Raw genomic sequence first — 17205 nt, 5'->3', positions numbered from 1 at the left:
CCTAAGAGGGAAAACAAACCCCACCTGGCCAATGAAGAGACATTTTGGGACAGCAGTAAATGCTGACAAAAAAAGAATTGTTTTCAGCATTTCTGAAATCTCAGCAACTTCTTTTGGGTTTTGGTGAGGGCTGCTGGTACCAAGTGTGCTGAACATTATCCATGTGGCATCCACTTTCTCTTCCAAAGAACTGCACTGAAAAATTTACTTCAAACTGTCTATCAGGCCATAAACCCTCCCCTCTCACACCATCTTTATGAAGGAAGTAAAAAAAGTATCAGAAGAGGACTCTCTGCCAGCTTTATTTTAATAAGGTCAGTCCTTTAAAAGGTATCCAAAATTCACTCTCTTTTTCATTCATTTTTTTTATTTTTAGTGCTATAAAGTTTTAATAATAGGCAATAAATGAAACAGTTCCATTGTCTGAAAAATGAAAAAAGATGTACGAGCTATCTGTGCACCTCCATAATCCATCCCATATGGCCGACCTTGCCATTCCCGCTGCATGCAGGATTCAGGTCATCGTTTCATTCTTCACTGGGGAAGCCAAACTATTGGCTCCAAGCACCCTCCTGGCTCTTTTACCCTAGACAAAATCTCGAAGAGCATTTCCAACACAAACAACTTTCATCCACCTCAGCTGCCCACATCTGAAAGGAAAGTGCTGTTGCTTGCCTTCAGCTTAGGATTTCTTTCTTCCCTCACCCTGCTGGGTTTCCTGACTGTTGTCCCTTCTGGCTTTCTCCTGGATAAGGAGCTCCCGCAAGCATCCCACTGTCAAATGAACTTTAGTCAGTCTCCAAAAATAGGCTCTGTGGCATTAAACCTGCACCCTCACTACCCAAACATTTGGCTAGCTGAGCTCCATATGTCAACAATTCTGGTTCTCAATCTCTTGAAGTTCAGCAAAGCAACCAAGTAATACCTGCCTCGTACGTACATTACGTAAGTATCCTTTCGCCACTGGGACCAGTTCTCTTGTTTCACTTTTACAGATGCTTCACGTGCTTTTGCAGATAAAGCAAAAAGGGACCAAAAATCATGTAGAGGGAATCTCTAATAAGCGGGAACTAAGACTCGGCCTTCTACCACAGGCTAACTCCCTAATCCATCAAGGCTAATGACTAGATTGCTGAACACCATTAGTTAACATGGTTTGAGTGCTCAAAGACTGCAAAAAAACATCCAGCTGCTGAGCTGTTTGCATCCTTCCCTCTGAAATACCTCACTGCTCCTTTTCCCAGCGCAAGGACTGAGGCAGTCAGCTGTGGAGGGAGACAACCATGCAAACAACTGAAGGAGATCCAAGAAAAGATCACTCCCCCAGGTGGATACAGGCAGTTACATCGTGATGGGGTGTCCCAGAGTAGCAGGTTTTTAGCAGTCTCTTGTACTAATGAAGGGAGACCACAGTCATAAGGAACCATACGGGAAGGCTGTGAGCTGACAGAAGTGAAAGACTTAAAAGCGAAACGAGTTTTAAAAACAACAGTCAATCCCATGATTTCTGCAGCAGGCAAAAACAGTGAAACAACATCAGAATAAGAAATAAGTGAAGGAAAAACATCCCTCTCCATTTCATGGAAAAGCCTCAACACAAAGCAGAAAGGAAACATCCTAGGGAAGAAGTGACCTAAGAGTTCCTCTTCTCCCACCATGCTCTGTTTTTTCCAGTGGGTTGTGTATTTTTTTCCCTCCATCATTTGCTGGCAAACTCTAACCATGGCTCTGATTCAGTATCCCGATGTCACTGGGGTATGATGCCCTGGAGCAGACTCGGACATTCTGTGGCCCCTGCTGCTGCCACACTTCTTTTTTCTTTTAAGACCTTATACAGAAAACCTCTTGGACATATACTACACTTGCCTGCTTCACAAATGGCCCTTTTTCAAATTACGCTGTCTCTTTTTCAAAGGAGACCTACATTTTCAGTGGGACGTTCTCCAGCTACAGCCTGATGCACTGTAGCTGACTGAAGTTGTTGTGAGGATATGGGAAGCTACAGAGCATCATGATCGTCACTAAGGTTGACCACTGATCCTGATGAGATTAGAAAGTCACAAGGGGAAGAGGAGCCAGCCAGCACAATTAAGAAAAGTTCCATTTGGAGAGTCCTTTCCACACACAGCTTGGACCTTAATGCTCTTCTCCCTCCTATGTGTACATCTATGTACGTGTCCTCTTTAAAGGGAGCAGCTGAGCCTTAGAGTGTCCTCCACTAGTTGACAACAGCAATGCAACCTCAGCCAGACCACTGCTTGTGAGGCAGGCGCCTGACTGCTATATATGCTTGCAAATACCTTTGCCTATTTTTTCTTCCTAAAGCCTCAGGCTGCTCTCTTTGATGTGTAATACCTTAAAGATTTTAATTCCTCTTTACATCAGCAGAGAGCCTTACTGAGCCCTCCCCACAGCTGCAGCCGTGTAGCAATTTCCTGCCCTTTCTTAAAACAATGAGCTACAAAGATCAGTAATTCCCAACCTTTTCAGGAAACTGTCCAAATTCACTGGGCTAGGACCTTATTAATGCCTTCCATGTTAATCTAGCCCACCATGTACCTGGAACTGCATCAATCCCTCTTCTAAACCCAGCCTCCAGTGCAGCTGTATCTCTGCACACAGGGAAGACCTTGTGCCCCGGGCACATACTACTTCCCCCACGCAGGAGAGGAGTAGAGCAGAGTAAAAGTCACATATGCCTCAAGTATCAGAGCTAACATTCATGGCGGGAATTGCATAAGGGCAGTAACATCTTTTTGCTTAGCTACAGTAAGATGAGAACAGAGGAGCTGAGCTAGGAAGCCGCTAGGTCAGTAAGATGTTTTCTTTGTGGTCATGGAGAGTGTAGCATTTAAATGGGCGATGGGAAACACTGGGCAGTTGCCCATTCACTGAACGCTTCCCATACCAAATCATGAATGAGGTAGCAGTCCTGGTGAACACACACGAGAGGAGCATGCAAGTAAAAACTGAATTACAGTGCCCAGGGGGACAGCAAATGAGGGCTATGTACACGACTTCCACTCTGGTCTGCACGCTCAGAGCATTGCTTTACAACCCTAGGGTTCTTGTAACATAGTCATATATGTCTAATTGTATAATTAATTTAATGTTTAAAGCCTTTGTCACACTGATTTAAAGGATACCCACATCATTTAGATCTGAAATACTAAGATCTGCTGCACACTCTGCTGGATTAATGAATGGCAGAAAAAGTTGAAATTCTTGTTTGGGCTTTCTTATTCTTTTTTGATAACATGGTAATATCTTCTACTAATACAGAAGTTTTTGGATTCAAGTTCCTGGTTTACTATTGTGTTATTAAAATACAACATATTCTAAATAATGTTTAAGGTGTTCTACTTAATCTTTTCATAAAAATCCTAACAAAATTAAGCAACACAAAGTGAAACTATTTGATATCACTGGGGAAAAACTGAAATGGTTTGAAACTAGAACATTTTTGCACTTTTACCCTGCAAACCTATCAGAAACTCAATATTTTTCTTCTAACGTAAAGCAAGCATTTGTCTCCAAGTTTTGGAATTTCCTGTGAAAAATAAAAGAAAAAAGATGCCTTTCAGCCTTTCGTACCATTTCTGTGTATAATAAAGCAAAAGTGTCTAGGTCCCCTTTCTTACAACTTTCATTATTTTGCAGAGTTTTAGCATGTGACCTATTTGTCTGTTTTACAATCTGCAGTCCCCCATTTTTTCCTATCTCTGTTCTTCATTTTAGTAACAAATTTTTTTTTTTTTTTAAGAAACCCTACAGTATCTTTACAAGTTCATCTATTTTACCTAATTCTTTGGATATCATGGCACCATACCAGTAATACATGAACAGTTTACTAATAATTTATCAGAGATGCTAAAGAACATTTTAATTGTGTTTCTCAACAACAAATAGTAAAGCTTAGAGGAACATGAAAATAATAGAAGTGAGCATAAATAAATTAATTATCCAGCAGGAAATAAAAACAAGAGCAAAGCATATATACAGAAGAAAACAGCCTTGAAAGTAGTGGTAACAGAAGGGGTACTGAGGTAGCAGGGAACAGGAAATTAAACATATGACAGCAAAAAAATAGAGTCACAGAAAAAATGTTGTCAAGCAGAAAAGTGATAAGCTGTCTTTACAGATATGTTGCCTAAGAATATTTAAAACTCTCTCTCAGGGTTTTGGGACTGCAGGATCCAGGCAGAGGTAGGAGCAGCACTGGAAGAAACTTCTGAAAAGAAACAGGGTCAGTCTAGCTGGTTAACCTGGAAGCCATCATTATACATTGGATCTGTTTAGGCAAAGTAAAACAGCCCTTCTTATTCCTCTGAGAACTAGTCTACAGCAAACTTCTCCTGTAAAAATGAATTAGGATCGCAAAACACCTTCCTCAGCCTTAGACACATGCCCTGTGCGCTCATCTGGGGAAGGAGAGAGAAAATCAGTGATGAAACATGAACAAGCTCCTGTTACCTGTTTCTCCCAGAATCTCTGAAACCTTTAGCGAAGGGGTTTCTGTCAATTTTTAATCTGGTGATCTACAAAGGAAGAAAAAGAGAATTAGCTGATCTCTTCAAAATCTTTTTCTTTCAACAAATGAAAATTACTGATGATTACCACTCTTGCCCAAACCACCTGTATGATCATCTTTCATACTTATCTGCCCAGACTTATATTAAAGTCACCCTTCCGTTATCCATGAACGGATTATCTGCTTAGCAAATGAACGGTGTCAGAGGCAGAAACCTGGCAGCATCGGGAAGCCTGGCACAGTGCTGGGGCTGAGGCTCTTGCCAAAGGAGAAGCGCATCTTGGACCCAGGTGCAAAACCCCAGGAGCTATAACTCATCAACGGCCGTGTGGTTCAGGAAGCAGGCGTACTGCTCGGGTTTGGCTGGTATCTGGGTCATCCCAGCCTCAAGACCCTAGATATCCAGCAGCTGGATGCACTCATGGACCTTCAAACAATGCTAAGGAGAAAAGGCCAAGCAAAGCACAGGCTACAGCCTCCAAAGACGGCAGCTGGCCACCTGGTCATGCGCACAAGGTGCTGCTGTTCTGGCCAGCATCTAGGTGGCCTGTTCAAGGGTTTTCTGGTCTGGAAACCACTTTTTGTTTTTCTTTTTTCCCTCCTCTAAACAAAGAAGATGACAGCCAGACCGAGTGCTTTTGAGGAATCTTCCTTCCTACTTTATTTTTAGATGTGAATTCCATGTTGGTAAATATGGAAAATAATATTGGGGTTTTGACCTTGCAGCCCGTGTTATCATACTCCCTGTCAGCTATTCCCCAACCTGGTACAGCACAAGAGGTTCCCTCTGCCAGCCTCACCTTGTCCTGGAGACCCTGTCTCTGGAGTGAAAAAGGGAGCGAGATCTCCAGATCCTATCAAATTTGAGGTGGTTTTGCTGAAACTGCTCAAAAGGGACTAGTTTAATACAGACTGATCTGAAGCGGATTTACAGGTGTTTTGCTTCTGTCAGAACCAAGCCCTTACTCTGGATATTAACCTCAGATCTGGAATGCAGCTCCTATTCTTGCAGAAGCTTAATTTGTGAACTTAATTTCCGCTAGCCTGACTTTGCAGCTGTCCTGGGACTTGTGTGTACAGAGACAGATATGTTCTGTGGAGGATGGAATTACAGCAGAGGGAATCCCTGTGGTGGATTTGCTAACATTTTACAATTGTTTCCAGAGACGTTTCTCCTAGTAAGGCAAAGTTTTACAGCCACTGGAGGGCATGCAGGCAGATTCAGAGGATTTAAATTTATTTTTAATCAAAAGGTTTCTCCAACCCACCAGAATCTCATTTACTGGTATTATACAAATACCCTCCCCCAAATTTTTTTGGACAAAACCCCCAAATGTTTGGAATTCAGAGAGACGGAAAGAAATTTCAGTGCTTCTTTACAGTGAAGTGCCTTACAGTGCCAGTGCCTGACAGAGATCCCTCCTTAGCACCTCCCTTACCTGTGTAATTATGTCTTATAGGTCTGGTCATTAGGGAAGAACGACAGGCTTTTTCCTGACATTCCTTCTCCTTTCTCTATCCTCTTTCCATGTCTGGTCTACAGTTAAAGTTTGTGGAGTACATGCATTTGGGCAGGGGAGGCAGGAAATTTCAAATGCTGCAATGACAGCAAACCCACCATTGTATTGCAATATTTTTTTCTGCCAGAATAGTTGATCCGTTTTGGATCCTGATTTAAGCCGATTCAAGGGGACCAGACTGAGAAAAAGTTAGGAGTGGGTATCCAGAAGCAGTCATGGGATCACTGTCAGGGCATGTGCGCTCTCTTATATGTTGCAAACTAAAAACTCTGTAACAATTCACTGGCTAAAAGTGACAATCTGCCCTAAGCTGATTTGACATACGTTTGTCCCTCAATCCAAGAATACTAAATATAATGACATCCACTGAGTTCATGAAGTCATTCTCCAGAAGCACAGATGCTGTTATGGAGAAATATTTACCTTGCCATCTCTGATTCGATTCCTCTGCAATTTATTGCAGAAAATTGTATAACCTATTTTCCTAACAGGCTTGATAACAGATTATTTTTTCTTCCAAGCTGGTTTGTACTCTCATTCTAGCTTATAACAGTACCTTGTGCTCTCTAAGTGGACACACTTTTAACATAGTAAAAAGCTTCACCAACTGAGATTCTGTTTCACATACTGGGAAAAAATTACCTTACACAACTCTTTTAATGCCATCACAACACCCACCCCAGTAAGGAGGAGAATGGCAGGAAAGGGAAATAGGATGTGCACAGCATCTCTCACCTGAGAATAAAATAGAGGGTATGTGTACACGAACAAGAGAAGAGGAGCACGCTGAGCTCAAAGCATGACAGAGGTGGTGTGAAGGCTAGTGGGAATCCTGAGGCAGAGGTGGCTGGCAGATGAGCAATACATAAGGAGACTACAAAGGGAATGGGTGGATAAAAGGAGGTCTCAATGTGTGCAATGAACATGCCTGCAGAAGAGATGAAGCAGGCCACCTCCTCCTCAAAGACTAGGACACCATCTTTCACTGGCCACTGAAGGAGAAGGGGGAGCAAACTTGTAACCCACAGCGAGCCCTTTCCAAAATGCCTTTCTTCGCTGGTGTCTCAAATGCTTACATTCTCAAATGCTCATTTTCCTAGCAATTAATTTCCTCTGGAAGATATAATATCTTTTGAGAAAATAGACAGGGAAATCTGTAATCAAACACAAATGTGGACTAAGATTACATTTCTGAGCGCCATGAAGTCTAGTTCAAGGGGCAGATCAGTAACAAAGCTCAGCAGCCAAGGCCTCTGCAGATAGGATCCCACTGTAGCAACATCTCTTCCTTATGATATCTGGAGTCAATGGTAACACTCTCCACTGGGAACCATGCAAGATCTGAATAAAACGTGAATTATGCATGAGAATTTTAGTTCACATGCAATACATGGACTGCTGCTGCTTATGTTCAAAGGCTTCTTTCGTCAGCAAACTGATGAGATTCCTCTTCTATAAAACTTTTTCCTTCACTTTAGCAGTGAAAAAAACTTATGCGTTTTCTCTGTGAGATAACAGATCTGGACTAGTTGTACTGCCTTAAAATTACAGTGGGGACAGGACACTGTAGTTTGTATCACGAGGCAGCAAGGAAGAGTGAACACAATACATCCCTATGGTTGATCTCACCTACTTACTTTACAATAAAATCTGCAGGCACTTTATCTGCAAGATGGTTTTCTGGCTAGATACCTCATGTCTTCACACTACCCCATAGCAAGCATTTTCTTTTTGTGCAGAAAAAAAACAGTGAGCCTGTCAAGGGTACACTCTTCCTGAGCTACAGTTCTTAGGGAAGTTAATGTCTCAAACACAAAGAGCACACTGGTATTTTTATGAACACCCAACATAAAAGGAGCCTGAAGGCACACAGCTTTACCTGTTGATTTTGGTAGGCTGTCACTGTGGTGAAGACAGTCTCAGGGAAGTTGAAGGTTTTCACCCCATCTCCTGAAGGAACTGGCTTTGTAGGAGAAAGATCACTGCTGAAATCCTTGCGGATGACATGAACACGGGGCTGGTACTTATGCATTGAATGTAAGATTATCTGAAGAAAAAACAAAAGGAGAAGGAAAAGGATTTTTTTTTTCCCCCAAAACATCTACACTACATCCAGAGGTACAAGGAAGCAGGGATGGAGAAAAGGCTAATATCAAGAAAATTACTCTTTTCTTACAAGTATGTATGAGACAAAGTTTGTGCTATATGCAGGTGCCAAGTCAAAATGGAACTCCCATTCAAGGGAGAAAGGGGCTTTATTGCTTTACAGGGTCAGGCAACATTTTGAGGAAAAGCACTGAAGTAGGGGAAAAAGCTCCATAACTCTGGGGAGTGGTTACAGGCATGCGTGCCCAGCAGGACACAGGAGTATTGGAGCAGCAGCAGCACCCTTTCAAATCTGAGAGGCGCAAGGCTGGGGTAGTAGACACCAGGATTAGCTTCTAACTTACATGGCCTTGATCGTCAAGCTCGTTGTTGGTCAGCTTGAGCTTGTCAAAACTGACCACCTGTCTCATCCAGGTGTCTCCAGATGCCAGCGAGTCAGGGTGGATGTAAACCCTCGGGGGCACTGGGGAGTCAGCATTGCCAGCCACCATCCACTTGGAGCTGTGATACACATACCTGAAAGAGGAAGGGTTGATGGCTAAGGGAAGTTGTCACTCACTCACTGGAGGAACATTTCCAGGGCTCCCCCTCCCCTGCCACCCTACCGCACGCACCCCAAGCTCTCATTTGCAGACAGGGGAGAATGCTTTATTGCAACCTCCTACCTTCTAAATGAAAGCCAGATTACCCCTGAGCCACTTGTTCAGACTTGATTCCTTATTAAAACCACCTTTGCAGTTATTTGCCCTGTAAAACTCTGCCACATGTGCCTTCTCAACTCCTTAACCCTCTCTGAACCAAAGTAAGAGGCTAGAAAACAAAGCTCTCTCTGAAAATATTAATAACTGCCCATAATTTCTGGAAATCTGCACTGGTTGCCATGCCAGACTGTGCAAAACGCATGTGTCTTCATCCAGAAAGGGCAAAATCCAACAGACAACTCTAGAACAACTGATAAAACAGAATTTCTGGTTTGAATTGTTGCAAAACAGGAAATTCCATATAGTATTACAAATGTTGGGATTAGAGGAAAAAATAATTATTGTGTTCCTGGCCTCTTGTGATCTTTTGTGTTCCTGACCTAGCCATCCTATATATGCCATAAATTTCTCTACCACAGTTTTGCCTAGACACTTTTTTTCTTTCTGTCCTGCGGCTCCTTCAGCCTAAGGCATTTCACAAACAGTCCTGCTAACACCTCTGGGTTCTGCCCTGTGCTGCCCCTTATTGGGTCTCTACTCAGCTCTGCTAAGCTATTTCAGTCCTTACCTACAAGCAGTGACTCATTTCATGTATTTTCAAAAGAAATGCGAAGAAAAAAAAAAAAAAAGAATCTGTTCTTTTCACTGCTACTTTGCAGTGGCTTTGCTACTTGTGCGCTGCACAAGCTAACAAGGATAGAAACAAAGTAAGACAATATATTTATTTTCAACATTAATGCTGTCAGAACCACACTCAGAGAAAGTGGCAAAACATCTAGCTGAGTATCAGACGCTACCTTGATGCTTCCCAGGAAAAGCATTTTCCTGAGAAACACTCTGCACAATCTGAGAGCAAAAATGTAATATTTAGCATTTGAAGCAGGGGATCAATTCTTGAATCCTTGAAATGTGGTGCAGTCAAGACTATTTGGGGAAAAGGTTTGCTCCCAGGGGTCTTTTAAAGAGTATAGATAAATCACCTCTGTCTGGATAGTTTTCTGGGATGCAGAGGACAATGAGTTTTCCAGAGTACTTTTTAGGATCGGGAGCCCATTAATATCAGAGAAATCTCTTCTTCCTGTCTTTCAGCTCAGTGGTGGAGATTCACCAGAGGGTTTCTCAATGTCTCCATACTGTAGGTCAGGGCCCATATCCCCTGTGGCTGCTGTGCTGAACAGTGAATGCTTTCAAAACAAAAATCACCCAATTCAGTTCAGGCCAGACCTGAGGTGCCCATCTTAGTTCAGCCACTACCTGCCTATTCCTTTCTTGCTGAAGTAGTTTGAGAGGCTCCAGACTCCCCGTTGATAACTCCAGTTATCAGTTCCCTCAGACAGTCGTTGCTAATCATGTCAATTGTGAAATGCATGCTAGGGATCTCCCCAGTTAAAAACTGTTGTTTGAAAAGAGCAAGATTTCAATCCAAAAGTGCAAGAGAGTATATTAAACCTCTGGGTTTGTGTCTCACGATTCTGGTCAAATCAACTATCTTGGTGTAAATCAACATGGTCTCCAGCATACCTTTGCAATGGTGTATAATGGCATGTGTCTTTCCTAGGCTGTCATTGACAGTAAGTTATCACAAGGTTCCTACCTCTGTGCCTAAAAAGCTTACCTGTATCTCTTGTTATCCACAGGCACAATGTCCATGGCAATATAATACTGCTGGTGGGGATCCAAGCCTGTAATTTTCACTCTCATGGCTGGAAACATTCTCCTAGGTAAAGAAGAGTAGAAATAAGGAAGAAAATGGTGAATAAGGAAGCTGAAGGAGTTCCTTAGACCTCTCTCTGACACCAGGAGCACGCTACTTTACACAGCCCAGTTCTTAGCATGATTCCTCTGGGCTTGGTGTGGGTAGCAAAGACTGTGCTGGCAGTGGTTTGAATCTTCAAATTTTTCCCACTTAAGAAAAGGGTTAGCAGGATAACAGCCTGTGGGTAATAATAAAACACTCCCACTCGAGCACTCCGTTCCCAGCTCCTAGCAGACAGTTCTGCTATGCTCCACACAAACTGTCCTCTCTAGGCATTTCTAGGATGGGCAGTGTACCTTCTTCCTGCTGTTTTTCCCACTGGCCATCCATCTATAATTATTCTCTCATATTCCATTAAATGCAGGATCACTTTAGTTCTCTTTTTTGAGAAAATCACATTTCAGTATAGAGTTTGATAGTATTGGAGTAATATTTAAAGAAAATCCATCATCCTGAAAGATACTCTCACTCTGTTTATAGTTATTCAAGAAAAAATGTCCCTCAAATTAATCTGCTTATTAGGCATATATTTCACATTTAACAGAAACACTGGTGTTATTGTCATGGTTTCCTTGAAGTCCTAGTAGTATTTTGTGCAATCTTTTTAATAAGTGTTGTCTTTTCTACATCATATGATCCAGGTCTGTCTTAAGCATTTTCTCCTGACAGGAAGTTATGAAACTCTACACCAGCAAGAATCATTTCCCAGCTTTTCTTTTCTTGTCTAAGCACAAGTTTAGCTCTGCTGTCCACTAGTCACTGTTCTGGAGGTGTTTGTAGCTAGGCAATTATTTCAGAAGAGAACAGCTCAGAACAATTTTAACCCCAAAGCACGTCGCTGTTAGTGTGGCTATGGCATAGTTTCTCCTTCTTAAAAATTTTCCGGCTGCCAGTAGTTCAATTGCCATTCTACACTTCCCTCAAACAGCATGCTGAGTGAATTGTTTATGCCATATTATATTTGCAACTAATGCAGTATTTTAATGTCTTCATAAAATCTGAGGAGCAGAACTGGGTGAAGTGCAAAAGGAAACGAGCAGCAAAACAGAGCACTGAAAGAAATCCTGCATTATTTCACTGACTGTTAACTCAAACCTGAGCTCCGCTTGAGTGGTGTCTCAGCCCTTACCTGAGAAAACCTTAAGCTGAGGTCCTACAGGATGGTGTTACTCGATTGCATGACTTCTGCCCAGAAGATACAGAGCTTTGGTAGGAGAAACTCTGAAAGTACTGGATGCTCATACAAAATTACATTCTGCTCCCTGATAAGTAGATATATCCTTATGGAATGAGGGTCGTTTGGATGGAAGGAGGATATTAAAGGGGAATTTAAAATCACAATGCCAAAATAGTGGAAAAGTGTACAAGAAATGTTTGTCCACTGTTTCTAGGGGCCATCCCTAGAAACCATCATGACACTTTCTTTTCTCTTTAGTGAAAAGCAGTGAAATGTCAAGAGAAGAAGATTTAGATCTCCTACCAACATTTCTGTTTCTCAAAGTATTACCAGTGGACACAACCTGGAGGAGGAAGAAAACAGGAAAGCTTATGTCAACACCTCCAAACATGTCTCTAAAACTTTGCACTGAAGGGATGATACCATGAGAAGCTATTTTATTCTTTCCCATCCAGGCCACATATACCCACTTGCAGAAGAGGGTGGGAAGGAAGAGGTTGGTGCTCAGCCTTCACCCTACCCACAGCTCTTCCATTTCAGGCCATTGAGAAGGAAAGTTCTGACCTATTAGTAACTGCATCTGCCTTGGAAAAGGGCATTTATCATGGGGGATGGGGAGAGCACCACCCCACAGCTGTCGGAGCACAGCTAACGCGAGTTATAAGAGACGTAAAACTGTCAGAAAAATTGTCTGCAGAAACCCTTCAAGGAGAGAGCAGATTTGTGCAACTGATGGTGTGACTTTGCTAGCTGAACGATTTGGGGGAAAAAAGGGGATAATGGATTAGTCTTCGGTGTCTTGAGGCCATTACCTTGTTTTTACCACAATGGCTCATTAAATCTGCCAAGCCGAATGGGTACAGGATGTGGTATTTTACAGTCCAGCTCTCCTTAATTGGAGAGAGGTGGCTTGGGAGCAGCTTAAGAGGTAGGTCATGTTTCAGAGGGTTGATGAGAAACCCAGGATTAAATTTGAGTCTCTTTGGGTCTAAGTCTGCGCACTGTATTGGAAAAATTGAACGCTGTGTGTCCCAAGAAGCTCTCTCCAAATCTGCAGCCCCGTGTAAAGTTGCAGTATAGCCTGTGGGGTTGTTTGCTTATGAAATACCTTGTAAAAGATTACCGCAGACCATTCAACAGGCTTAGAGGCTAATCTCTAAAATGATTGGAGAGAGCTCGGCTGATCCCACTGTTTTCTCTAAGGTTTAAGGGTACTTTTAAAGTTTTGTAAATTATTACTGTTTTTATTTTTCCATGGGTGTAAAAGTAACTCGGGTTTCTTTGCCATAAGGATGTGGCCTGGAACTGTCACAGCAGGTCTCCAGCAGCATGGAAAGGGGAAAATGGAAAAGGCAGAGGCAAACAGTGGTGACATAGGGATGTACTCAGGTGTAATCCTGGTTAAGTCCCTGTGCTCCGTGTTTCCTTTTGGCTGGCTCTTGGCTCACCAGAGGCACCAGCCCTATAGAAAATGGGAAGCTCAAAGGTTTGGAAGGAATTCAGGCCATTTGAATATGGCTGTATTAATAAATGGTCAAGAACCTTTCATCTAGAAAGATATCAGCTAGTTTTATAGTCAACAGCTACAGACACGAAGGCCATCTGTTTTCATAAGGAACACGTGATGACATCTGATATATTTTAGAAGGAGGTTTTATATCAGCAACAGTTTGGGATGATCAAGTTATTTATATGTTACCTCTACCACTCAGCAGAAAAACAGTCTCCTTAAACTTAGACTGTGAACTTACACACGGTATCCTTTCAGAGGAAATATGATATGATTTGAAATAAGTTATTACAATTATTTTAGGACCACTAAGAAGTGTTTTAAAAAGCATTTTTGTAACAACTATGTGCCTCAGTCTACTCAATTCCTGTCTCCTTCCATAACAAGAATGAGGTTTATGAAACTCTGAATGTGAAGAAAATTAATGATATATAAAGATATCTAAAACTTGATTGAAATAGTATTTGCCAGCACAGTAGTGTGCTGATATTAAGAACCATGTTTGGGAACTTTCAGCAATAGAAAGAAGTAATTGGATTGTGGCAGCCAGCATTATTTTTTTGTTGTTGTTTAAAATTTTCATTTAACACAAAAATATAGCTCAATTTTCCTTTGTGAAAGCTGTTCAAAGAAGGAAGATCACAGGTATATCTCCAAACTGATTTTTTTTTTCCCCAATAGCATAAAGCTTCAGTTTCTAACCCTTAGGAGTCTCAAGGTGCCAACTCTTATCCTTGCCCCTTGCACCAGCACATGCGAAGCTTGTGTCAAGTTAGATCATCTTCAAAGTTGGCCTGCTCTGAGTGGAAGCATGGGCCAGATGACCTCCAAAGATCCCTTCCAACATAAATTCATTCTCTGTTTCACAGCTTAGTTTTAGAGAGGGCAATTCGCCATTAGGGGATCACAAATTAAAAGGTACCTGGCAGGTTGTCTCAAAACACAAATGCAATTCCTTGAACCTCTTCAGGCACTGGAAATACTCCTGTACAGACAGCTTAGTGAGCAGAAGTCACGTGAGAGTTTAAAAGGATGGACGCAATTTACTGTACAGTTTTCATGACTGTTTAGTGTCATGATTTATACACTGCATAAACAACAGCAAAACTTAAATAAGATTAAATTCGCTTAAGGGTGATATCTGCTAAATGCAAACCCTAAAGTGAAGGGATGTGCTCTTCAATTGTAGCAAAAGGCAATACTGTCTATTGAGACTAACAGACAGAGTAGTCATTTCCCAGTCATAAAAAAATCTGATTGAGAAACTCCACAGAATAATCTGATTTAGGTTTGCAGAATAAGTGTGCATGGTGTTTACAATGTGCATGAGTTTACAGGGCAGCCTGAAGTTATCATTGCTATTTTATACTTCATATTTCCTTGCATTTAAGACCAGTGTCAAATGTATATTTCTTTATAAAAACAAACCTGTGAGGAGTGAAAGTGAGGGAAGGCAAGGCAAGGCAAGGCAAGGCGAGGCAAGGCAAGGCAAGGCAAGGCAAGGCAAGGCAAGGCAAGGGAGGAATGCCTTTCTGTTTCCCTCTGCAGCATGGGATCATGTAGAGGAGATGTTTGTGTTGAGAGGAAAGGCTGAGGGTAGCGTCTGGGAGCAAAATGATTTATTGTTCATGAGGGAGAGGGAGCCCAGCAGATCTTCTCAGTAGCTCCCAAAGGGGACATTTTTCTGGAAGCTGGAGGAAGCTTATCTGGCCCACTGGGCCAGAACCTCTGGGCAGCAGTTTGGTAGCTATAGCCTGCCAGCCCTCGCCCTGAGAAGTCCTCTCCATGGGCCCCTTCAGCCTCAACAGAGCTTCACAACAAAATCCCTGCTGCTGTCTCTAACTGAAGAGCAGTGTGGGGCACTTTCTTCCTTCCACTGGAAATAAAAAAAAAATTGGTAATGTAAACAGACCCAAGTACACGTTTCAAACAACTCAGGTTGATGGTTTCAGGGAGGCAAAGAAACTCCAGACAAAATACCATTTAAGCTATCAGGAGGCACAGAGCAGTCAGGAGGGGACAAGGTCACCTGTTCCACACACTGCTGGTGTTTTCCATTCTTATTACTGAACCTGGCCTCAGCACTTAGGTTTGAGCCATCCCGCAGTACAGATATGATAACTATGATATGGCAGATGAGATCATTTCCCTCATTGTTGAGATGAGATGCGGGCTCGGTGACAGGTAGAACCTGGGTCTCCAGAGGAATACCTCCTGGCTGTGCTTGTGTGCGTGGTCGCACTCATATAACCACCTCCATAAACAGTAGGCAGCGCTTCCCTTCCAGAACAGGACTCAAAGCACTCTTTATAGTGTATCCCCCTAGTAACAAGTGCACATTGCTTTCCCCTTTGGACAGCACCTCTATGCAGCAGTTAACTAATAGTTACCCCTGCAGCTTAGGTGACCATGGACTTTAGCTAGGGATTGTAGGGGTGTGGGGAGCGATTCAAATTCCTTTGCTGATGTTGCTAGGGTACATGCGTGATCACTGTTGGTGAAGGAGAGTAGAGAAAAAGAATTAAAGATGTTTTTAGGACTAGTTCCTTAAATCAGTATGACCTGGGGCTTAAGCTGAATTTATTTTATTTTGTACAGAGTCTAACGTTGCCTTTCAAACAAAAAGGAGAATGCAGGTTTGAATGCACCGCAGCTGACAGAAAGCCATTTGCATCTTTCACACAAAGAACAAAGGAGTCTTGTTACAAGCATCTTATTAAATTCTGAATAACAACATTCTGATGGAAAGGAAGAAAGGAAAAGTTCTAAGAGGACTGAAGTAGATTTATGGAAACAGACAAAAAAAGACATCTATAAATACAGCATCAAGAAAAGAAAAAACAAAGCAGAATTAAACGTGAGTGGGAGTGGGAGTCTGAAAGTTGAAAAGTGTAGTAGGTCTGACGTAGGCAGGATATAGCTCCAGAAATATGTTTGAAATTAGAATGTAGGTTAGAAACTAGCATTACACAGTAAGAGCAGAAAGACATTGTGGATTCAGGCAGGAACCAAGCAGTGCCTTACGAGTCATAGAAAATTAAGGAGCTGCGGTAGTTATAGGCAACTGAGTCTGTAATTATAAGGGCTTTCAAAACAAGAAGGCCTTAAAGGACTCAAACAGGCTTTCCAAAGAGAAAGCAACAAGAAGAGCAGAATCTCCCCCGGGGAAGGAAGAAGCTGCAAATTACACTGTGCATCTCTCACAATTTCAATACGTAGTAGGAAATCATCAGGAAATAACAACAGTTCTGCTATTTTTGCTAGAAATCATGCAATCTAATCTATGGGATGCATCATATATCATGCATCACATCTGGAGAAACAGGACTGCTAGAATCAGCTCTCACCCATCACAGACACATCCTCTCTGAAAGAGAAATGTTTAACCTGGGAAGTTAAACATTTAATTTGTGAATTTTATCATATCTATAAGAACCATGTCCAATAAGCAGATGTACTACCTAAAGAAACTGCCTAACTCTTCATTATGTTTTGCAACAGTTAACCTACAAATGTAGTCAGCAGAAAAAAATAATTCCCTCCAATATTTTTAACCTCACTTCTGGAGAAGAAAATCATCAAGCAGAAAAAATACATATATTTAGTAGCTATACAGATTTTGTGTGGGCAGCCAGTGATGAGCCAGTCAGCCATCAGGACTCAAGTAATGATAAACATCTCCTTTCAGGGAGAAAGAATATTATTTAGGATTGTAAAGAATATATAATTTGCACCGTACGTTATGACTCTGTATTGTGATACATGGTCTTTCGTAAGTGAAAAATTATCAAGACTGGAGCTTGCAAAGGCACTTGAGAATGTTATTAATGGTGTTACAGAAAAAATCTTGCAAAGACAAATATTCTTTACAGTCCTTACAGGTTTCCCTCCATCTGTTCCATAC

The 17205-nt window shown here is 41.9% G+C and overlaps 1 protein-coding gene across 1 annotated transcript in view; it reads right to left on the bottom strand.

Annotated features, from left to right (window-relative positions):
* TBX15 (T-box 15) overlaps window positions 1–17205 on the bottom strand; it is a 100632-nt gene that overhangs the window by 20803 nt on the left and 62624 nt on the right. Inside the window, exons 3-6 of the mRNA XM_009329197.1 lie at window positions 10474–10575; window positions 8502–8673; window positions 7931–8098; window positions 4474–4538 (exon numbers count right to left, since the gene is read on the bottom strand). Coding sequence (XP_009327472.1) covers window positions 4474–4538; window positions 7931–8098; window positions 8502–8673; window positions 10474–10575 — 507 coding nt within the window. The remainder of the gene's footprint in view (window positions 1–4473; window positions 4539–7930; window positions 8099–8501; window positions 8674–10473; window positions 10576–17205) is intronic.

Source organism: Pygoscelis adeliae, unplaced genomic scaffold, assembly GCF_000699105.1.
Source record: "Pygoscelis adeliae isolate BGI_AS28 unplaced genomic scaffold, ASM69910v1 Scaffold120, whole genome shotgun sequence".
NCBI classification, from domain to species: domain Eukaryota; kingdom Metazoa; phylum Chordata; class Aves; order Sphenisciformes; family Spheniscidae; genus Pygoscelis; species Pygoscelis adeliae.
This window is presented reverse-complemented; position numbering and strand designations above follow the sequence as displayed.